At 39.5% G+C, this 22428-nt stretch overlaps 2 protein-coding genes across 2 annotated transcripts in view; one reads left to right on the forward strand and one right to left on the reverse strand.

Moving 5' to 3' along the window:
• Positions 1–1482: 1482 nt before the first annotated feature.
• On the reverse strand, positions 1483–16539 carry tsnaxip1 (translin-associated factor X interacting protein 1). The gene is made up of 11 exons (XM_034141860.1): positions 16386–16539; positions 15727–15829; positions 14842–14979; positions 14637–14730; positions 13243–13439; positions 11215–11356; positions 8407–8570; positions 8182–8295; positions 6835–6944; positions 6031–6154; positions 1483–1866 (listed from the first exon to the last, which is right to left on the reverse strand). Exons 1-11 carry the CDS (start codon positions 16439–16441, stop codon positions 1780–1782), a joined length of 1329 nt encoding a protein of 442 aa, XP_033997751.1. The 5' UTR covers positions 16442–16539; the 3' UTR covers positions 1483–1779.
• A 702-nt stretch (positions 16540–17241) lies between these two features.
• ranbp10 (RAN binding protein 10) overlaps positions 17242–22428 on the forward strand; it is a 45641-nt gene continuing 40454 nt past the window's right edge. The window contains 1 exon segment of the mRNA XM_034141416.1: positions 17242–17600. Within this exon segment, the coding sequence (XP_033997307.1) occupies positions 17402–17600 (199 nt within the window). The 5' untranslated portion in view covers positions 17242–17401.

Below are 22428 nucleotides of genomic sequence, written 5' to 3' on the forward strand. Positions count from 1 at the left end.
GGCGTCCACTTTATCATTCACAGCACATGTATTAATCTCTGTCTCCAGACCATACTACAAGGGCTTTTGAGGTTGGCTGGTTCCTTCTCTTTCTTTATCCAGATGCAGTCCTATTTACCATCTGCACTGCTATTTGCTCTCAAGCTGTAAGAACGTTTACACAACACAATTATTTTTCACATGCAACAGAAGGAATAGTGTGGCCTGTTAGCGTTCACATGCATGCTCGGGATTAGGATTGAAATAAAAGGGACCTGTATTCCTCTACAGTTAGATTAAAAAGAAGGCGTAATCTCATTACCCATTTTGGAAAAATGGGGATTGCTAGCAGGATGTCAATGTGACAATGCATTTTAAAAGCACATGCACACAAACACACTAATAGTATTCTTTTGTCCAATACTTGGCATAGGTTGGCATATTGCCTACGTTTTTTTGATATCTTCTTATATACACCTGATTTATTAAACAAAAAAACTGTGTTTGCTTATAATTCATGCCCTAAACTAAAACAGCATTTGTAAAAGATGCATTGGCATTGCATTTGATATTGAGGTGATCCAAAAGTAACAGAAAGTTATAACATTACTTTTTTATAGTTACATTTGTATTAGATTGCTATAATATAAGCAATTAGAATAACATACATTTTTAAAGTCACCCTCCCATCACTGTCCACATTCTATGGGAAAGGTAGATAAGCATGTAAACAAGAATATACACATTGTGAATTTTATAAGGTATATCTAAAACCAAATGCTATATTTGTAGAAGTCTGTTGGTTTGTGCTTTGTCTGAAACTCCGGCCTCCACTGACTTGTTTCTTGATCCCTTGTTCCATTACAGAGACCAGGCAAACAGTGTGTCCATGAGCCATTATCTAATTCAGATAAATTGGGGTGAGGCTCTAAGAGTGGTTTCAGCCATATTTCAACAGGAAATCGTTTTTTTCTTTTTTAAGTTTGCTTGTTTTTGTTAACTGGGACAGGCATTTAAGACTGCACCAGGTAAAGAGTAATGAAAAGTTGGCTGCCTTTCTTGAGTATTAGCAAACACAGGCGAGTAGAAGCTAGTTAGCAAACGTAAGCTTGTGATAACACTACAACAGCTCAAGCAAGTTCACAGTAGTTTAAAATACATTGTGTTTTTCATAACCAATAATATAAAGTTCAACGATGATTGTTGGCAACTTCACGATTTGTTGATTAACAAGTCAAGTTCATGCAAGTTTGGCAGCAAATGCACATTTCCGCCTCTCAAATAAGGAGATTCCCTGCTTTTTGTGTTTTATATCATATACAAAAATATATATGTTTAGGTTATTTGTATATTCGCTGATATTAAAAAGACTTAACATTGAATGTTATCAATTTATCGACAGACAAGTTGTAATCAATAAAATTAGGGAGCAGGAAATAAATTGAATAACAAGCTAAATAAAGAATCCTTACACATTTATATTTGGTTTTATTTATATTTAGATAAATTGCATTTGGCAGAATATTAACCCATTCTACACACATGATAATAATAACAAAATATTTAAATCACAAAACATTTTGTCACATAATATTTCTAGATTTTGAGATCTCTACAATGGCAACAATGTCATTGTTTTTTTTAAGTTAGTATATTTATTTAGAAATCAGGAATTGTAGAAAAAAGGGTTTTGGGGACAATCAATAATCTGTGACAATAATCTAATGTCCTAAATCAGGCAAACCGGGTCACTTTCTTGAATACCAAAAAATCTAATGAATACTTCTATAAAACTTGAAATCAGTCGGTGGCTTGAACGGGATTTTCTGCAGCTTGTCCTTCTGATTCTTCGAGAGCTGGAGGTCCGGCTTCCACACTTTCTGCTAGCTGTTGGAGCAATAAAGTAAAGAGAGCAATACCTTAGAAAGTGTGAAGCTTTTATGTGACCTTAAAAAGACAGGTGAGGGTCAAAGATAGATGGGTGGCACCTGAGCTAAATATAAGCGTCATAGCAAAGGGTAGAAATACCTACAGTATGTCAATGTGACATTTAAAAAAAAGTATGAAAAGTCCATGGGGAATTACGTCTAGATGGATGGCGGAAAAATGAATTCAAACAGCACACCTTTTCCACTTTAAATTCTGATATACTGCACACATTTGTATTTATTCATTTAATTGCTTAATTATTTTGAGAGTCATTTGTGATGTTGTCTTTGTACATATTGTTTTATATATATGTTTGTTTTTGTTGTAAACATTTTTTATTTCTATTTTATTTTAGATAAAATAAAAAAATAATCCTACATTTTCTTTTTTCGAACAACCGATTCCTCTCATTGCGTTTATATATGCACTATTTTACACCAAAGGAAATTATTTGGTAAATGATATGATTCTGAAAACCTGATTCTGATGTTTTTACCAAATACGGGCACAAAGGTGTTATAATGGCGGCAGATTCAATCCAATCCAATCCACTTTATTTCTATAGCACATTTTTTTTAAACAGAGGGTTTGCCAAAGTGCTTCACAACGAACATACAGTATCATTATAACAAAATATAATATTACAAGAATAGATAAAAGGCACACATAAGAATAAATACAAGGCACACATAAAGGCTATGGACAGACAAGAAAGCATACAAATAGGTAGAGCTCAGACTGACTCGAAAGCGAGGGAAAAGAGGTGGGTCTTTAGGCGGGACTTAAACGTTTGAAGAGTGGGGGACAATTTGACATGGGGGGGCAGGCCGTTCCAGAGCCTGGGGGCTACCGTTGAGAAGGCTCGGTCTCCCCTGGTCTTTCTCTTTGTTTTAGGGACTACCAGTCGCAGCTGATCAGCCGACCTCAAAGCCCTTGAGGGGGTGTACACCTGTAGGAGGTCGGAGATGTACTGAGGGGCCAAAGTCTAAAAAGGATAAAACCGGTTTAATTTTGGACAGGAGCCTCAAGTGATAAAAATTGGACTTAACCACAGAGTATATCTGTTTATCTCATTTTAAAGCACTGTCGATTTTGACGCCAAGATTTGTGACCATGGGTTTTGCATACGGTTGCAGGGAACCCAGGTCAATGGAAGGGACATCGCCATTTGGCCCAAACACAATGACCTCCGTTTTGCTCTCATTTATATTTAAATAGTTTAGCGCCATCCAGGCCTTTATGTCATTAAGACAGTCAACCAGGGGCATCGGAGAGCTGGTGTTTGTTTTTAGGGGTAGATATATTTGGGAGTCGTCCGCATAAAGGTGGTAGGAGACGCCATGTTTTCTTAAAATTAGTCCAAGGGGGAGAAGGTATAAAGAATAGAAAATGGGCCCCAAAATAGAACCTTGGGGAACTCCACAGGATAGGGGGGCAGAAGACGATGCAAAGTCACCAAGCCTAACAGAGAAGGATCTCTGGGACAGATAGGACCGGAACCACTGGCAGTGCCCCTGATGCCCACACAGTGCTCTAGACGAGAGATAAGAATGGAGTGGTCAATCGTATCGAAGGCAGCTGTGAGGTCTAAAGGCCCTGACACACCAGGCAGTCACCAGAGAACTCGCCGACATCGACTGTTGCATCGGCGAGTTCTCCTGCGTCTTGGCCATGTGTCGCACTGGAACACACCACAAAGACTTCAGCCGAGCACGTACGAACTGCGCATGCGTGAGTGGCAATAACTGTCCTTACCAGCAGGCGGCGGTAGTGTGTATTCGTCATTCAAAATAGGCAACAACCGGAAGACAGAGAAGAAGAACAGACTGATATAAACAAACAACAAATAGAGTGTGCGTTCCATTTTCACTCTCGTCCATCGAAAACATGTTTTAGAATATAAAAATACATGAATGATGAAATGAGCACATAAAGTGCAGACATACTATAAAATCACAGTTAATAAACCTGCATCTGATGATCGCAGTGTTCTGGCGGGTGTGTAGTTTATTGAGTCAGCAATGTAGTAATGTATGTAATGTAATAATGGCCACTTCTTGCTACATTTACATTTCCATGTGATGCTTTTATCCGAGGCGACTCACAATAGGTAAATGAACAGCAGTAGACAGTATCTCATTTACTTAGACACTGTACTTAAGGACAATGTTGAGGTACTTGAGACTAATCCTGCAACTTTATACTGACAAATAAACCGATGAGATGAAAAGCCGGACTTGACCAAACAAATCACGGAGCTCTCAGCAGAGGACAGCCGGGGACGCTCCCGCCGATATCAGAGATGTCCCTGCTATGTGTGGGAGGTAAGAGAGGACATTTAAGGGCTATGTTTGATGTCTTTAAGTATCACCTGCTGGGGTTTAGCTGCTGTCCTGTGCCTTCTTAAATCGTTTGTTTACGTCCCTCACTTCCGTTTCGCTTCTCATTTGCTAGCTGAACAGCTGATCAGAGTGGTTTCTTGGCCCGATAGCTTGTGTCTGACAAATGTCGACCGTGAAAGGCCAAATAAGGCGTGTCACGGCCGAGGGTTCGGGACACACCAAATTGACTTTGGGCGACAGGGCACGCTTTGTCGCCAGACAACCGAAGACGGCCGATATCGGCCTGGTGTGTCTGGGCCTTAAGAGCTTAAAGGGGACCTATCATGCAAAATGCACCTTTGTACGTCTTTTATACATGAATATGTGTCCCCGGTGTTCCAGGGAACTCACCAAGTGTCAGAAAACACAACCCTCTCTATTTTCCTCCATACCCAAATCTCTAAAAAAGGGGCTGCAACGGATCTGATAAAAACTGATCCAGATTTGAACACTGTCCTGACGTCAGGACGGTGGCACTACGGCTATTGGGCCAACTCCACCAATCAGGAGGAGACAGCCACGGCCATTGCCGTTCGAAAGCGCTGGAGACGCTGTAGTCCATATGCCAGGCCAGTAGATGGTGCTGTTCTCACATAATCAGCCCTTGCAAAAACAGAGCTAACATTTTTCAAATTGAGCAAAATGAGGCATGGCTAAAATGCATGATCTGTTTGGTATAAATAAGTATAAATATGCCTTATATAGGTATGGTCCTATACTATATTATTAAAATATAGCATGATAGGTCCACTTTAAGAATGGCAGAGTCACCAGAGTCTGTAGTGACCAGGAGGTAATTGAATACTCTTAGAAGGGCAGACTCAGTACTGTGAAGCGCTTTAAAACCGGACTGAAAAATATAAAAAATATTGTGTGCATGTATAAAAGACTGCAGCTGTAAGAGTACGGTTTTCTACAAGATTTTTGAAATAAAAGGAAGCTTCGAGATGGGTCTGTAATTAGAGAAGACAGAAGTGTCCAGATTAGGTTTTTTTTATCAGGGGCGCCACAACCGCTTGTTTAAAATAAACTGGCACTGTAACCAGACTCTAGGCTGCTATTTATAATTGTATGGACATTAGATCCAATAGTGTCCCATATCTCTTTAAAAAGTCGAGGAGGGACTGGGTCTGTGGGACAAGATGAGGGTTTTAATTGAACAACAATGTCACTAAGAGATGACAACGACACAGGTCCAAACTGCTGGAAAACAGCAGTGCATGTGATGTCAATGGAGGGGTCAAAAGAGGGTGGTGAGATACAGGCTCTAATAGTGGAGATCTTGTCTATAAAATAGCAGAGAAATGTTTCACATACCTCAGTTGAAGCTTCAATACAAGTGGATAAAGGAGAGTTTAACATAGCATCAATGGTTTTAAAAAGAACACGAGGTTTGTTTAAATTACTAGAAATAATATCAGAAAAATAACTAATCTTTTCAGCTTTTACAATGCTCTGATACTTTCTCCAACTCTCTTTTAAAATGTCATGAGTTACATGAAGCTTGTCCTTCTTCCACCTGCGCTCAGCCTGCCGGCACTCACGCCTGGCAGCACGAGTGACGTCATTGAGCCAGGGTTCAGATTTAGCTCTGGGGCGCATGAGTTTCAGGGGAGCAACAAAATCAAGAGCTCCAGTGCCGGTAGAGAGAAAGGCTGAGGTTAATTGCTCAGATTCGAGATATGGAACACATTCTTTGAATAAACTCAAATGATTGTGAAAAAACAGTGCTGGCACGTACCAGGCTGTGGAGTCTCTGAGAGGAGATGGAGTCATCGCTGCCATCTGGATCGCTCTGAGCCGAGGTCACAAGTTCATTTATTTCCTCATCTGACTTCAGAGGGAACGCTGTCCTCAGGGCCATCCTGTTGTTATGGGATATTTTATCATTCTTAGTGAGCATCGAAAGTTTACCATGTGTTCTTCTTGTCAAGCTATTTCTAATAAAATGGCTTAAAGGTAACAGTAAATATGTCCTAACCTACATGAGTCGTAAATAATGTTTGCTCTATTTATTATTGTCAGGTTGGTGGCCTTCTCCTTTTAGGGAATGTTGACATGATGTCTCTCCTGTTGCTAGCAGGTGTGGTAAAAAAAAGACTGGTATGTTTTCTATTCTTTGTCTGAAAATGTGAATATAAGACCCTTTGCAGACCTCCTGATTTTTGTACTTCAATGCAGACTGCTCGACATTCTGTAACGTTGTTACCATCTTGCAAGAATAAACTCCTTAAAAGACTGTTGTATTTGAAGAATCTTCATTTCAGTATAACAGGAAGGTTTCCTCACCATTTTAAAAGTACGTGTTAGTTTCTATTGGTTAAATTCCACCACACTGTACATACATGCATATACACAAAACATTCTCTTTTAACAGAGAAAAAATGAATTCTGCTAAAGAGTTGATTTCGCAACGTTTTTTTTTTTTTATCGCAATCGTGGCTGGCATACATTGTACAGAGTAACGCCCTTTAGGCTCTATACTGTAAATGAAAATGATTGAATTATATTTGCATGTGCTTCAGTGTGCATCTATTTATTTTACCTAAACTCCTGGACAGTGAGCGTGCTCTTCTCAGGGGACTCAGAGTCGATCAGGTCGCTCAGGTGGTCGGACTCAACCTGGTTTTGCTCTTGAGATACACTCTCATCCTTCTGAAAAACAAAAAGCAGCAACTCGTCAACATTTTGGGATTATTTTTAAGAACATCAATACTAGTGCCTGCTTGTCAGTTCAACATGAAACTGGAGCCAAGTTATGGTTAGCTTAGTTTAGCTTAGCCTAAGTTATGATACAGGGTGACACAACTAGCTTGGCTCCATCCAAAGTTTTATAAATGAAATAAATATTTTTCAAAAACAGTTTAAAAGTACAAAAAACTGAAACGTTGACTTTAATTATATATATTATAACTAACAAACTTCACATAGCTGTATTAGGTTAGTTGAAAGCAATAATATTACGTTGAACCTGATATTTTGTATTTAAACTTCATATTATTGCTTTCAACTAACCTGATACAGTTATGGGACATCTGTTAACATAATACATTTAATTAAAGTCAATGATTCATATTTTTCAGTGTACAATCATAAGACATAATAATAATAATTTAAGACGGAGTTATGTAAAATGGGACCTTGATAAATCTGAAGCTTTAGATTAGGGGCCAAGTATTTGCATTATAAATTACGTACACATCTAAAATATGAGAGTTTATATATTATACAGCTATGTTACAAGCTAAAAAAACAAAACACCTAATCTAAAATTAATCAAACCCTAACTACTAAATGGTTCCAAAAAATGACTTTCATCAGTCCAAAGTTATATTTTTATATGTTTAAAAATAAATCTTTGGTTCCCCTTTGGACAGAATCAGGCTGGAGTTCCTTGTTCCCAGCCTTAAAGCTAAGCTAACTGTCTCCATTCAATAAGTGTAAACAAATGTTTTGGCTCTTTTGGGGTCTTTAGGGATTGCCAACTATTGTTTTGTTTTGTTTATCTATTTATTTATCCGTACAACTTGATAACAACATAATGTGCTCTATTTTGATCTAATAGGTATTAGACTGTAGTCCGGGAAAAAAAGCAGTAAAGGAACAAAACAAATTTACCATATATTCCTCAACAAACAAGAAAATACAATTGGTTCCAGTATCCTAATTATAAAGTTCTGTATGTGAGTGTGGTCAACAGAAAATATCACTCCCAGGCTCACCCCCTCTCTCTGTAAATGCCAAAAAGTGATAACAGGTGAAAGCAATCGGGTATTTCAACTACCATCACCACCCCAGCTCCAGTGAACACAAATAATAAGTGCAAAATATTAAATAATAAACATAAAATACATAAACCTTACATGTGGCTCCTACAGGTATTATAAAGTACCTGCTGGGTGCTGGGCTCATTAGTCTTGTTCTGCATGCTGCCTTCTTTGTGGAGCTCCAGCAGGATGTCATGCTCTCTCTTCAGCTGATCAAAGTCACTCTGCAGCGTTTGCATCTGGACACAAAGAAAACAAGAACAAGGTGAAAACATTTTAAATCAAGCATTCTGTGTCCATGCGGGTGTGTAGTGTGTGTGTATAGTAAAGTGTGTGTCTTTATGGGTTACCTTTGAGAGGTTCTGTTGGTGTGTTTGTTCCAGGGCGTCCCAGTTGCGCCTCGGCACCACGTCCCAGTACTCTGCCTTCATCCTGGTGAGCTCCTCCTGAGCTGTGGTCAGGTCTCTCCGGCACACCTTCAGAGAGAGCTGCAGCTGCACTGGGTCCCTAGCATCTGATTCCACAATAAGATTTAAAATTCAGAACAAAATATTCTTAACTTTTAACATTTTATAGTAAAGGTATTTGGTATATTTAGAAATTCCCAACATAAATGGGTGTTGTGCTTAGCTATTTTTCAGTCAATATGTTTTTTCGAATTTGCTTTCTTGCCAAGAGAAACGAAAGAAAGGTTTGTATAGCTTTTAATAGTGAAATCTAAACACTTTGTCATCATCTTTTAAGGTACCTAAACAAAAAATATCCAGACTCTCAAAGCCTCTTATAACACTTCTTTATTTTACCAACTGTTCATATTAACTTTGATTGTAACATATTTTAATTCTAAAAGTTTAGTGCTCATTCAGTTCTTTCACTCTTATGTAAGGTTAGGGTCCACTCCTCTGGTGTAAGACTCCCGGAGACAACAGACAAATAGATTAACAGATTGTTTCATTTCTAATATCTACATTTTTGGCTGATTTTGTAGATTTAGACACCACATTTTGAGAATTCAAGCCAATAACAATATGGTTTTTCTTATTGATTAATCTGTCTGATATTTCTTTGTTTAATCAGTTAATAATTTGGTCAGTCCAATGTCAAAAGATGGTTGCACATTACGTTTGTCACGTAACTAGGGTAACTACCGGAAGTAGGTGTACACCACTCTGCGATTTTTTACATTCCGGAAGTGTGACATAGGCCTATACATTACATCCCAAGGCTTAGGGACAAAGGACTAATGAAACAGGAAATAGTAGATTAGCAATAGGATAAGGATAGAAAAGCTGCAACCAGAGAGATCTTAAAAGAAGAAATGAACTTCAAATTATTTTCCCAAATCATTTTTCTGATGTATCGATTATTTGAGTGGGAATCAATCAATCAATCAATCAATGTTTATTTATATAGCACAATATCACAAATGTTACATTTGTCTCAGTGGACTTCACAGTTTGTACAGACAGTATGACAATACGACACCCTCTGTCCTTAGACCCTCACACCGTAAAAGGAAAAACTTCCAGAGAAAAACCCCACAGTTTAAAGGGAAAAATGGGAGAAACCTCAGGGAGAGCAACAGAGGAGGGATCCCTCTCCCAGGACGGACAGACGTGCAATAGATGCCGTGTGTAAATCGAAGAGATAATACATTTTACAGCATAGGTAGACCAAATGTTTGGAAATGCATGTGTCTATAATAAGAAGATGAATCCACGAGGATGTCAACAATCCTGTGGGAGCCATCAGGGAAGTAGTATGATGAGAGTCAGGCAGGACCACAGTGATAGGTTCAGCCACGACTCAAATCCAGAACTCAGGATAGAGGATCCAGGACACAGGATCCAGGACTCAGGATGCAGGATCCAGGACACATGATTCAGGATCCAGAACTCCGGATCCAGGACTCAGGATGCAGGATCCAGGACACATGATTCAGGATCCAGGACACAGGACCGCAGCAACAGGATCAGCCACGGCTCAGGATCCCGGCGTAGATAGACACCAAAAAGAAATTTGGGGGAAGCTGGGTTATTCGGAACATGAGAGTACACAGGTACAGACAAGAAGAAGGAAGAAGTAAGGTGTTCCCCGACAGTCTAAGCCTATAGCAGCAAAACTAACGTGTCTACGTACATGGACTCCCTTAGGATAGGTTGAGGGAAAAGGGTAGCAAGTAAGAAGTAAGGAACAGAGGTGGAGAGGCACAACATGTCTACGTACATGCACTCCCTTAGGATAGGTTGAGGGAAAAGGGTAGCAAGTAAGAAGTAAGGAACAGAGGTGGAGAGGCACAACGTGTCTACGTACATGCACTCCCTTAGGATAGGTTGAGGGAAAAGGGTAGCAAGTAAGAATTAAGGAACAGAGGTGGAGAGGCACAACATGTCTACGTACATGCACTCCCTTAGGATAGGTTGAGGGAAAAGGGTAGCAAGTAAGAAGTAAGGAACAGAGGTGGAGAGGCACAACGTGTCTACGTACATGCACTCCCTTAGGATAGGTTGAGGGAAAAGGGTAGCAAGTAAGAATTAAGGAACAGAGGTGGAGAGGCACAACATGTCTACGTACATGCACTCCCTTAGGATAGGGTGAGGGAAAAGAGTAGGAACTAAGATGTATGCACCACATCTATACCATGAGCACATTGCTCCTAAAAAGTGTTTTTGGCACTGACACCAATCAACAGTTGTGCGTCGACTCGGCAGGGATCAAGGCACGTATATGCCTCTCCCTGCTTCCACCGTCTACACACACAACCAAATTATGCCATCAGTAAGGAAAAAGAGTAAGAACTAAGATGTATAGGTGAAGAGGCACAACGTGTCTACGTCAATGCACTCTTATTAGATTCTTTTATCAACTATAAACTTTATCGAAAAGGAAGGTCTTAAGCATACTCTTAAAAACAGATAGGGTGCCTGCCGCCCGAACACAAACTGGAAGCTGATTCCACAAAAGTGGAGCTTGAAAAGAAAAGGCTCTGGCTCCCATTGTACTTTTAGAGACTCTAGGAACAACCAACAACCCTGCATTCTTGGAACGCAATGCCCTAGTTGGACAGTAGGGTATAATGAGTTCTTTAAGGTAAGATGGCGCCTGCCATCACATTATCATGATGTCAATAGAGTGGAATGGAATGGTTGCAGCTCCACCTGAGTTTCCATCTGCTGGATGCTCCTCCTCCACAGAGCCTCTTGTGAGGTCGTTGATCTGCCAGATCAGCAGCTGGCGGGCATCACGCTGCTCCCGGTACTGCAGATACTGAGCTGAGAGATCAGACTGCAGACGCTCCACCTGGGAAAGAGCAGAAGAAAGTGGAGTGACTGAGACAATATCATGATAATAAACCACTGAACGCTTGTGTAAATTAAATAGCAGTCAATACTTTTTTTTTTGACAAAGGGATCTCCGCATTTGGGCATAAATAGCTTTGACTTACATGTGTAAAAGGCTTTTATTTTATTTTACTTTATTTGCTTTAAATTCACATTATCATTATGTCAAAAGAGTTGTCTATGTTGTAATTTTGCATTTAGTTTTTCTATACTGTCATCCATATTTGTACTACGGTGGCCCTGAAGTGCAAGACACCACAGCATTTCAGAAAACACAACAGCATTTCAGAAAACAGAACAGCATTTCAGAAAACACTACAGCATTTCAGAAAACACAACAGCATTTCACATTGGACGGAAAGGGTATTCCTTTAGGGAGAACACTTCTTGTTTGTGATTGGACAGAGCCAGCCAGAGAAGCACTGCTGTGATTGGTTGTTTTTTCTGCCAGTCAAGAAATGACGCTTCGTGATTGGTCAGCACCCGCACACACTCAGAGCTCACAGCTCCTCATATCTGTTCAGAAACTGGACAAAAGTTAAACATGTACAAACCACAGATGGCGAATACAGTTGCTGCTTTATTTATGTCTGTATGACGTTGTTGTAGGACTTCAAAGTCCTCCTGATTACTCACAAAGCCCTCAACAATCAGGCCCCCCCCCTACCTCACAGACCTGCCACCACACCCCTTCCCGCTGCCTCCGCTCATCAGAAGCCAACCTCCTATCCATCCCCACCTGCACCAATCACCGGACCTGGGGGGACAGAGCCTTCTCCGTCGCTGCCCCCTCCCTCTGGAACTCACTCCCACAACCCATCAGAGACTGCCCTGACCTCACCACCTTCAAAAAACTCACAAAAACTCACCTCTTCAATCTGGTTTTTAATGTGTGATTGTTTTTGTATTATTTGACTTTAACTTTAACTATATATATTTATTTGTTGTACTTTTCTTTTCACTATATCTGTAAAGCGTCTTTGAGCACCTGTAAAAGCGCTAACAAAATAAATCTATTATTATTTATTATTATTATGAGTGTGGACGGAGCAGCTACAGGTTAGTTTAGCCTGATCGATCCGATCTCCATTCAGAAAACACGCATTTTAAAAGGTTTTTCGCCTGCCGTCTGTCTGCAGACTTGTCAAAGCATTAATTCATGGTTTTTACTAACCGTTATCAGTATGTAGTTACTTCGGCATCATTTTGAAACGTGTATTACAATTAAATCACGGTAAAATATGTTCATTTTGTTGTAGTTGGTATCTCCCATAGGATTTACATGGAGATACGCCCCGCCCCCTCTCCAGCGCGTCTTGTTTGAATGACAGGAGTAAACACAGCTGACACCAATCACGAAGCGTCATTTCTTGACTGGCAGCAAAAACAACCAATCACAGCAGTGCTTCTCTGGCTCTGTCCAATCACAAACAAGAAGTGTTCTCCATAAAGGAATACCCTTTCCGTCCAATGTGAAATGCTGTGGCGTTTGTGAAATGCTGTGGGTTTTCTGAAATGCTGTTGCGTTTTGTGAAATGCTGTAGTGTTTTCTGAAACGCCACGGCGTTTTGTGAAATGCGGCGGCGTTTTGTGAAATGCTGTGGTGTCTTGCACTTCAGGGCCACCGTATTGTACAAATTGTAAAGCCCCTTATCTAATGTGTTTTGCAGTTTTGAGCTATAAAAATTACATTTTATTTGATTTAATTGAGCAAGACAGCACATCAAACTAATATTGACAATACTATTTAGAGAAGGAATTGATGTGAAAATGTGTCCCACAAGTCGCAGTCCTTAAAAAGTCACATGAATAATGAATGGTCAGAACACCAGGTAAGTCATGTACCACTGCCTGTGTGGCTGTTTCCTTCTCCTTCATGGCCTCTATGACCCTCTGAAGTTGATGCTTCTCCGTTTTCAGAGCTCTGATCTCACTCCGCTCCTCTTCCCAGCGAGCTTGGATCTTCCTCTCACACTCCTCTGTCACCAACCTCACATGGGACCGCAGCGGCTCCAGTTCTCTGATTTGATCCTGCTGATATGCTGAACAGATATCAAATGCAACAAATGATTTATCATGAAACAGAAGGGCTGGATAATTTTTTGAGATTTGTAATACCTATCTGCGGAGATGTGATGGGCATTTGTTAATATTTTAAACATTTTAAAGGCTAAACGGATACACAAAATAAATAACTGATCGATTATTCAACAACAAAAATATATTAGAGCTACAGATCCAAATGAAACATGATTAAAAAAATGATTTCACATTTCCAACTGGTGCAGACATATTTGTAATCAACCTGCCAAATTAAAAGCACAACTTTACCTGAATGTGCGCTTAGCTAAGTTGTTATATTTTAGTCAACTTATTTGCAGCACAATACGCTTTATATTGCTTTATTTTTATGCAACTTTCACTGAACACTGAAAATATAGGATGTTTTATGCTCATTGTGGTGCAAAGTTGAATTTTGGGTTCCTACAAAAACCTGTTTACAGACTTTAATGGTCTAAAAGCTTCAATATACCTTTATTCACCCTCTTTCACAGTCACAGTTTGCTTTGATTGGCTGCAAAAAGATGGTGCACCTTAACAAATGTAGTTCTTAAGCTATGCCTGGAGATACTTAGATGGGAAGATATGATATATTTTAGACAGCCTACATGTATCATGAAATAAGAAACGTTTTTTAAATCCCATGTTTTCTGACAGAGGGAACCCACAGAAACAGTCTGGTTCGTCTTGTTTCAAAGTTGATGGGTTGGTAGGAACTCCAAATAAATAAATGTACATTTTTCATAGCATGTCCCCTTTCAATGTAGCTTAGATGCAACCAGTCACTTCATTATAAACTGTCTACAACTTTATAAAACAAATCAAGGGCATTTCTTTAAGTCTGCGAACAATTATTTGTAGCCACTAACTATTTATTCCCATAGCCCTTCGGTCATTAACCCAGATTGCCACTTAAAAAAATGCTGGCTAAAGTGGATGCAGCAGTTACAATGTAAACCAAATTAACCAGCTCTGTCCTTGTGGAAATGCTATCTAATTCCCCAATAAGTAGTTTTCCTTTTTTATAACAGATTCTTTGTTTCCTCATTTATCAAAGGCTGCTTTGTTCCTTTTATTCTATAGCACTAAAGGACACCATTCAGAAAAGTGCTATACTATGAGTATAATCCTTCTTAAGAAAGGAAAATGATGAGGCAGACTTATTAACAGATACTGACCTAAAGTGTTTTCATATTCCCTCTTGATGGCAGAAAGAAGGGGTTGGTAGGTTTTGAACTCTTTGATGAAACAACCAAAGGCATCTCGGTAGACCTGTGGTCAGATTAAGATAATGGGATTACTCTCCTGGACTAAAGTGTGTGTACAGTATTTCCTCTGGTTTTAATGTAGCCAACCTTCCTACAAAACAGGAAAACAAAGCACCTGTAGTCTCTGTTCCTGAAACTGAGGCTCAGGCGAGCTGATAATCTGCAGCTCCTTGTGAACGTAGCTCTCCAGCTGCTTCAGGAGCTGAGGCTTCCTCCCTGGGCCGGCATACATGTAACTGCTACCTGTCCAGCACTACATTTAACACACACACACAAACACACACACACACACGCGCGCGTGCGCGCACACGCATGCACACACGCATGCACGCACGCACGCACACACACACACACAGCTTTAGTGACTCAATCAAACTTTAAAATACTTGTTCTCCCCCCCATTAGTCATGTTACTTCTATGCATATAACTGTCCATACGTCTCATATGTTAATCTACAGTGGACCAATATGTATCCGTATTTTCTATAAAAAGTGTCAATACTGGTCTAAAGTGTATTAATATTTGCAATATATATTAATACTGTCCATTTCTACACCCTCTACAGTGTATTCAATATTTATACATTTCAGTGTTTAATACCTATTTAAACTGTTCATAATATATAATATAATTATATCTGTTATATTAATATACTTATATTATACAGATACATTACACTGCACTTTACTGGTTCTCTTGTACTTCTGGTTACATTGCATAGTTGACTAATGGTTGATTGATTTACAAGGAAACCAATATGGACTATTTTAATATAATCAGTAAAGTAATACAAATATGTTAGAAAATGCTATTCTCTGCCTCTCTAATGAGGAGGTTTTTCAGATTTTTCTGTTTTATATCATAATAAAACGACTGTCTTTCGGTATTCGATAATCATAATTATATTTAATGGCAGGCCCGAAATAGAGTAGGTTTTTAATGAGGAAAAGGATTGATGGTTTGATGAAGCTGTTTGCTCCCTGCTTTGTTTCTCGTTACCTTTCTCACAGCAGGTTGGACAGAAACAGCTCCAGCCTTTTCTTCTTGTCCTTCCTCTGATGTCTGGATAACGTCATATTGTAGTCTCTGGTCAAATGTCAGTCTATAATAGAAAACCACAGAGCTAAGCAATGGTGGAACTACATTTACCCAAGTACTTTAGTATACATTTTGAGATAATTGCACTTTATTTGAGTATGTATATATATATATATTTTTTTTCTGCCACTGTATATTTCTACTACACTACTTTATTCACTTACACTTAGTTACTTTTGACCTTAATAACATGTTGTGTTATATACTACTTATCTACTCAGTAGTCCACAAGGTATCCAAACGTTTCCATACATTGCAAAATAACAACATAAAAAGCTTTTATATGCATTTGTTAGTGATACAAATATAACTTTATAGTATTCAAAAATAAAACAACACTTAAAAAAAAAGCCGTTCAGCATCATAAGTACTTTTATTTTAATACTCTAAGTACAATTTGCTGATAATATTTGACTACTTTTACTTAAGTAACATTTTGAACTCATGAGCTTTACCTATAATGTAACTTACAATTATTAGAAGAAATATATATTAATATCATCCATATTAATAGTAGCCTTTAATATTGTTGCTGTAGGACAATCTTTAAAATCACTTGCCTTTGTGTTTTTGACGGCGTTAAAGGTGGAAATGTAACATCTTTATGTGGCAACATCTCTAGCGACTGTATGAAGTCTAAATATATATTTTTTTAAGTTTCTGTCCTTTTGAAATGTCTATATTTGGTCCGTTTAGCTAAGCTAAAGCCTTTAGCTCCAGGTTGGCTCTAGCATCACAGCTCACAACGTTGTAACAAGGTTTCCATGGTAACGACGACGGGGCACCCAGCAGGACCCACATAGTAGACCGCAGTGCGCCTGGCTGAATTTCAAACTGTGTAAAAATAAAGATTTTCCTCCTAAATAGAGACGAAAGAAACACTTTCAAACCAAAAGAAACTGCAGCTTTCACATATAAATGTGTGTCGTACAAACCATCAGTCCTGACTTGTTCCAATAGCATACATGATTAAAACAGCCAACCCTACTTTGTAAATATCACACAAAAACAACAATCTCCAATATGTATAGGCCTAATACGTATTGTAATTTAGAGGTTATGGCATAGCATAATATAAAATCACCATGATTGAAAACAAACGTGTCTTTTAGAGTAGGCATATTTTGCAAACAATATAAACTTTGTTTTCGTTCTGGAAAGTGCTACCAACGCTATCCTCTAGCTCGCAAATATATGTATGCCTATGTTCCACTTTCTCAAATACACGTGCCACATAAGGATACAATTGGAGATTAAGAATTATATTATATAATGTTCTAAAAACGGACTATATGTCCTAGCTCCCTGTCTCTGTGGAAGGTCTGAACCAGGATAACAGCAGTGGGGCTGTGTAGTCATTTCTAGAGACAGTATCATACAAGGGAGCATGCAGCTAAACTACAGTACCCAGACGGCACTGCTCCAGCCTACAGTACACTGCTGCTTATCCGGGGATGTCACACCGCTGCTATTTTCTCCTCTCAGTCTCTCTCACTCTCAGCCTACAGCTCAAGCGGACTGACACGGGGCTTTGGATAGAAAGACACGAACAATAAGATACAAAACAGAGGCCAAAATGGCAGAGCTTGGAGCGGGAAGCCTGCCGTTAGGGGATCCTGCTTTTAATTACCAGGAACACGAGCTAAACGAGAGGCTGAAGCGGCTCTACCCGGCTGTGAACGAGGAAGAGACCCCTTTACCCCGATCCTGGAGCCCCAAGGATAAATACAGCTACATTGGGCTGTCACAGAACAACCTGCGGGTCCATTACAAAGGTTAGAGAGCTGGTTCAGCCCCGATGGCATGAACAAGTTGTGACAACAGCAGAGGGTCTCAAATCTGTCACTGTGTTGTTGCGGAGGGGGGGTCTCTATCTCACTCACTCACTCTCACGCACACAGTATGCGATTATGTTGATTGTGTATGTGTGCGCACTCCTGGTAAATCTAGTCTGAGCTGCCTCTCCTGTCCTCTAACCTTGCTTTGTTTCACAAATGAGCAGAGGAATGTCCAAATGGGTGACAGTGAACTCGTTAACCCTGACAGTTGGTCTTATTACCACCACACTGAAATACACATTTTACCACACGACCCTCCTTTGTTTATATACCGTTTATGACGTTATTTGTTTGCAGTAAACTAACTGTCACTGACGTGTCCCATAGTTGTGCTGATGGGGGACATTGGCATCAGTAACGACGCATAGACCTTAGCTAACTAGTGGTATTTAACACACTGGAGTTAGCTAACAGCAAGCTATATGTTGAGCAAATACAGTAGTTAGCTTTGTGGCTAACCAGCTAACGTTAGCTCACCTAGCTGTTGTATTTAACTAAACAGTAGGATAAGCTGGCTACCAGCTATGGCTACAAGATGGACACGAGCCAAACTTGTTGTTAGCACATTACAATGTAGCTAGTATTGATGGGTAATGCTGCATTTGTTAAGCTTTTGTCAACAGCAAGCACCAAAATAGAATAAAAATGGCATTGTTGTGTTTCTCGCGTGATTTCATTGTCAGTGTTCTAGCAGTGTTTTCCAGAATTCGTAAATCATTTTTTTCCAGACTGGAAGCAACCGGTTCAACTCCATTCAGATCTGTATGTGCCCTGAGCTCAACAACGGTTTCAACCTCCAGCAGGCAGCTCGTTTCCAACAGCTGCTGTGAGGAGGAGGCCTCTGCGCATTGCATTAGGCCAAATGTACCGATGTTGTAATAAATCCTTGGTATCGGTTCATTTTGACATTTTTACTATAACAGACACTTTACTAGGCAGACGATGCAGGCAATCAATTAGTCGGATGGCTACAAACCGTCAGTATGGACTGTCAGGCCTGTTAACTGGATCCTTCTATATATATATCCAACATCAAAACAAAGTGACTCTCTGTGATGCCCCTCTTCTCAGTCTTTTCCCTGCTTTGCTATTTTACATCAGGCGACATCAGGGCATTCCCTACCCAGTATCAGGGAAGCTAGCCCTGCATTTCAAGCTGTGAAAGCTCCACAGAGGCATTGCAAGGCCACTTTTGGGCCCTATTGGCTGTTTACATCAGTGAAACATGCAGAGGATGAGGGGATGCAGACAGGCTGTGTAACCCATTTTGCAAAGCTTATTTGTTTGGCTCGTAATGGCCCTGCTGTTTGTGAAAAGCATGGAAGGCCTCTTATTTGGTCAAACCAAGACTCTCAGGCAAAGAGCCAAATATAACCCACCGATTATTTGATGCATAATGGATCAGTCCCTGCTGTTGAAATGAGCAGTTAAGTTGAATCCAAGCCTACATTCTGTCAGTGGTGTAGCTTGCATATTTTTTGTGAATGCTGTTGCTCCATGTGCATTTCTGTTAAAAAATGTGACAAAAGAAAAGGAGATCCTAACATTATGTCTAGAGTGATTAACTTGTCACAGCTGTGGCACAGTGATGTATGTCTGAAGATTAGACATGTCATGTTTGAGTTTTCTATGTAGGGCATGTAGTCTTTATGTCTATAAAAGGTGCACAGATTTAGTGACACTGCACAATTGTTCAGGGATTATATATAAATAGGTATATTCTGGAGTGAGCAGGATATTTATTTTCCTCCTGGTAGTTCTAGCTCCTGCTCTGTTCCTTCACCCTTGTGGTTTGAATGCTATTTTGACCAGTGTGCCAATTTTCTCTGTTTAATGCCACACAGTGTCTACCTAGTCCTGCTGTGCGTGACACATTTATCCACAGTCTCAACCGATAGATACATAAACAGTACAACACATAAACAAACACATTGATTTAGTGCCTATCAATACACTAATTAAATGATTGATTATTTGTTATCTTACAAAGACTTCAGTATTTCATGCTGGATTTTTTTGCTTTATACTGATATTGTAAAAATGTCATTATTCTTTTAAAGGGCTTAAAGGCACAATACGTGGAAAGAAATATATATATATACACCTAAAGTACTGTAGCATAGTTTTGTCTTTACTTCTCGTTATTGTAAATTAATACACAGCTGATTACAAATATTATTGCTAGCATTCAATCCTTCTCTAAGTTCCTCAAGTATAATTAAGATGTTTAAGTACTTTAGGAGAATGAAAAACCTACTATTTTATGAATATGCTGTTTACCGTCAGCTATGGGAAAGTACACCATATGTTTTAAATACTCTGTTACAAGTAAATGTCCTACATACAAAATCTTACTTATGTAAAAGTACAAAAGTATTATCATCCAAATGTACTTAAACTACTTGTTATGGAAAATAGCCCATCATATATCATAAATGACTGCAATATGATTATGCATGTGTTCATCACAGCTGATAAAGCTGGAGCTAGTTTTACCTTCTCTATATACTGTAATGCTCCTGGATATTTTAACCAATCATTATATGACTATGTTTATTCATTAAAGGTGGGGTAGGTAAGTTTGAGAAACCGGCTCGAGATACACTTTTTGTTATATTCCATGGAATGCTCTTAACATCCCGATAGCAATAAATATCTAAAGTGCTTTGACAAAAAATCCATAAAAATAATTCATCTGTGGAAGCCGTAGTACTGTAAAAAGCACGACCAATCATTTTAGCTGGCCCGGCTAAAATAACTGGATGGCCTACCTGCCTGTCAGCCTTCCATCTGTGCACAAACTTATCTCGTGCCCTCATTGGTCATGTGCGCGTTCGTGTGTGTTGGAGGAGGGGCTCTGTAAGGAAGTGGCAGATTTTTTCCAGTTGTGTATTTTCAAATTCTAGCGCACTCAAGCTGGTTTCTCCAAAATTACCTACCCCACCTTTAATGGTTTATATTTTTATTTTATTCTCTAATAATCTGTATCTGTAAAGTAACTAGTAACTAAGGCTGTACAATAAGTGTAGAGCAGTAAAAGTACTATTTTGTCTTCTAAAATGTAGTGGAGTAAAAGTATAAAGTAGCATAATTTGAAAATACTCAAGGAAAGTACAAGTCTCTCAAAATTGTGCTGAATTTCAGTGCTTGAGTAAATGTTCTTTAATAGTAAGCATGAAGTTATCCATCATTAAATACTATATAAATAAATAATTCAATATTTTTCTATAAAGCACTTTTCAAATAAAGTTTTGTGGTTCACAGAAAAGCAGTAAGGGACCTTAAATGCTTCTTTAACAACTTATTCTCCCTGTTCTCTGGTCAATCTTTCTGTTAGTACATTACATATCTGATTCATTTGTGCATGACTGAATCATATTGTTAAAACAGTGATTGTGAATGACTATCATTAGGCTGAAGTGTCATTAAAACAACACTTTGACATTTTGGGACATTCACTTTCTAAGCTAGCTACTGCCTCTTGCTTTGCAGAGAGACTGGAAACAGAAAAACCGCTTCAATCAGTAAAAAAGACACTTTGTGGTTTAACAGGGGTTTATGTTGCCTTGGCCTGACACAGTGACTTCCTGAAGTCTCTGCTGGTTGCCTGCATAACAAGCAAGAACATGCTGCTGCTGCTGCTGTTTCCATTCTTTCAAGATAGATACGTTAGCCACCACAACACCTAGCTAGGTTGGAACATCAATGAGAGATAGGGCGAATACCAAGGAAAACACTTAGGCTGGAGCCACACGAGGACGATAACGCAAACGGACCGAAATCGATATCAAAAAAGTCTTCCATCCACACGCAATAGGCACCAGAAACGTGTCCGTTCACACGAGACCGCTCGAAAGCGCTGGAGACGCTGTAGTACATATGCCGGGCCTGTAAGTGGCGCTGTACTCCTGCCACAAAAGCAGCGAAGAAGACTTCCCGTGCATGGTTGCCATGGTTGCCCTTCTGTTTATTCTCCGCTGTGGATGCTCTGGCTCTTTTTCTCCCTCCCCGAGGCAAGCATTTGCTCCTGCTGTAATTCTCTCCGGTTAGTCCACCAGCAGATGAAAAACACCCACTTCCAAGGGACGAGGGGACCGTGCGGGAGAGTTTCAGTTAGATTTTTTTTCGCCGGTCAACATGTCCGTTAAAGTTTAAATCTTCCGGACAAAATTAGAAAAGTGCTGGTCAAAGGTCTTCTTTGTTATTTATTGAGCTTTAAAACAAATGAATAACGACTCTATATAATAATATAATAATAAAAAACGGAGCCTCTCTTTTCCTCCCCCTCTTCTGACAGCCCAGCAGCTGATCTCTGAGCAGGAGAGGTGGGGAGAGGCGGAGCTATTGCTTCAACGTTATCAGGAAATGATCGTATAGGCGTAAACACAGAGCCGTTTGCCCCCCCAGAGCGTTTCGTTTGCAGATCTACCCACCTTGGGACCCGTTATCGTTATCGTTATCGTTTTCTGCGTTTCCATGTCGGCCTCGTGTGGCCGAACCATCTATCTGATAGTGAACTGTAGCAGATACGACCGTTATCGTCCTCGTGTGGCCTGGGCCTTAGTTTTGCGACTCTTCTTTCCAAGTAGGTGATGGTTGAATTTTTTTAACTTGGCAAGATAAGCACGACTTGGCGTGTGAGCATGGAGACCACAGAAAACATGAAGGGAAATATTCAAATTTTTTTCAAGTCTGAATTCCCTGAGAACAACACCATGAGACAGAACTGGTCTTCGGATAAAGACAACGTTTTGAATCTGGTCTG

This window comes from Trematomus bernacchii, unplaced genomic scaffold (genome assembly GCF_902827165.1).
Source record: "Trematomus bernacchii unplaced genomic scaffold, fTreBer1.1, whole genome shotgun sequence".
NCBI lineage: Eukaryota > Metazoa > Chordata > Actinopteri > Perciformes > Nototheniidae > Trematomus > Trematomus bernacchii.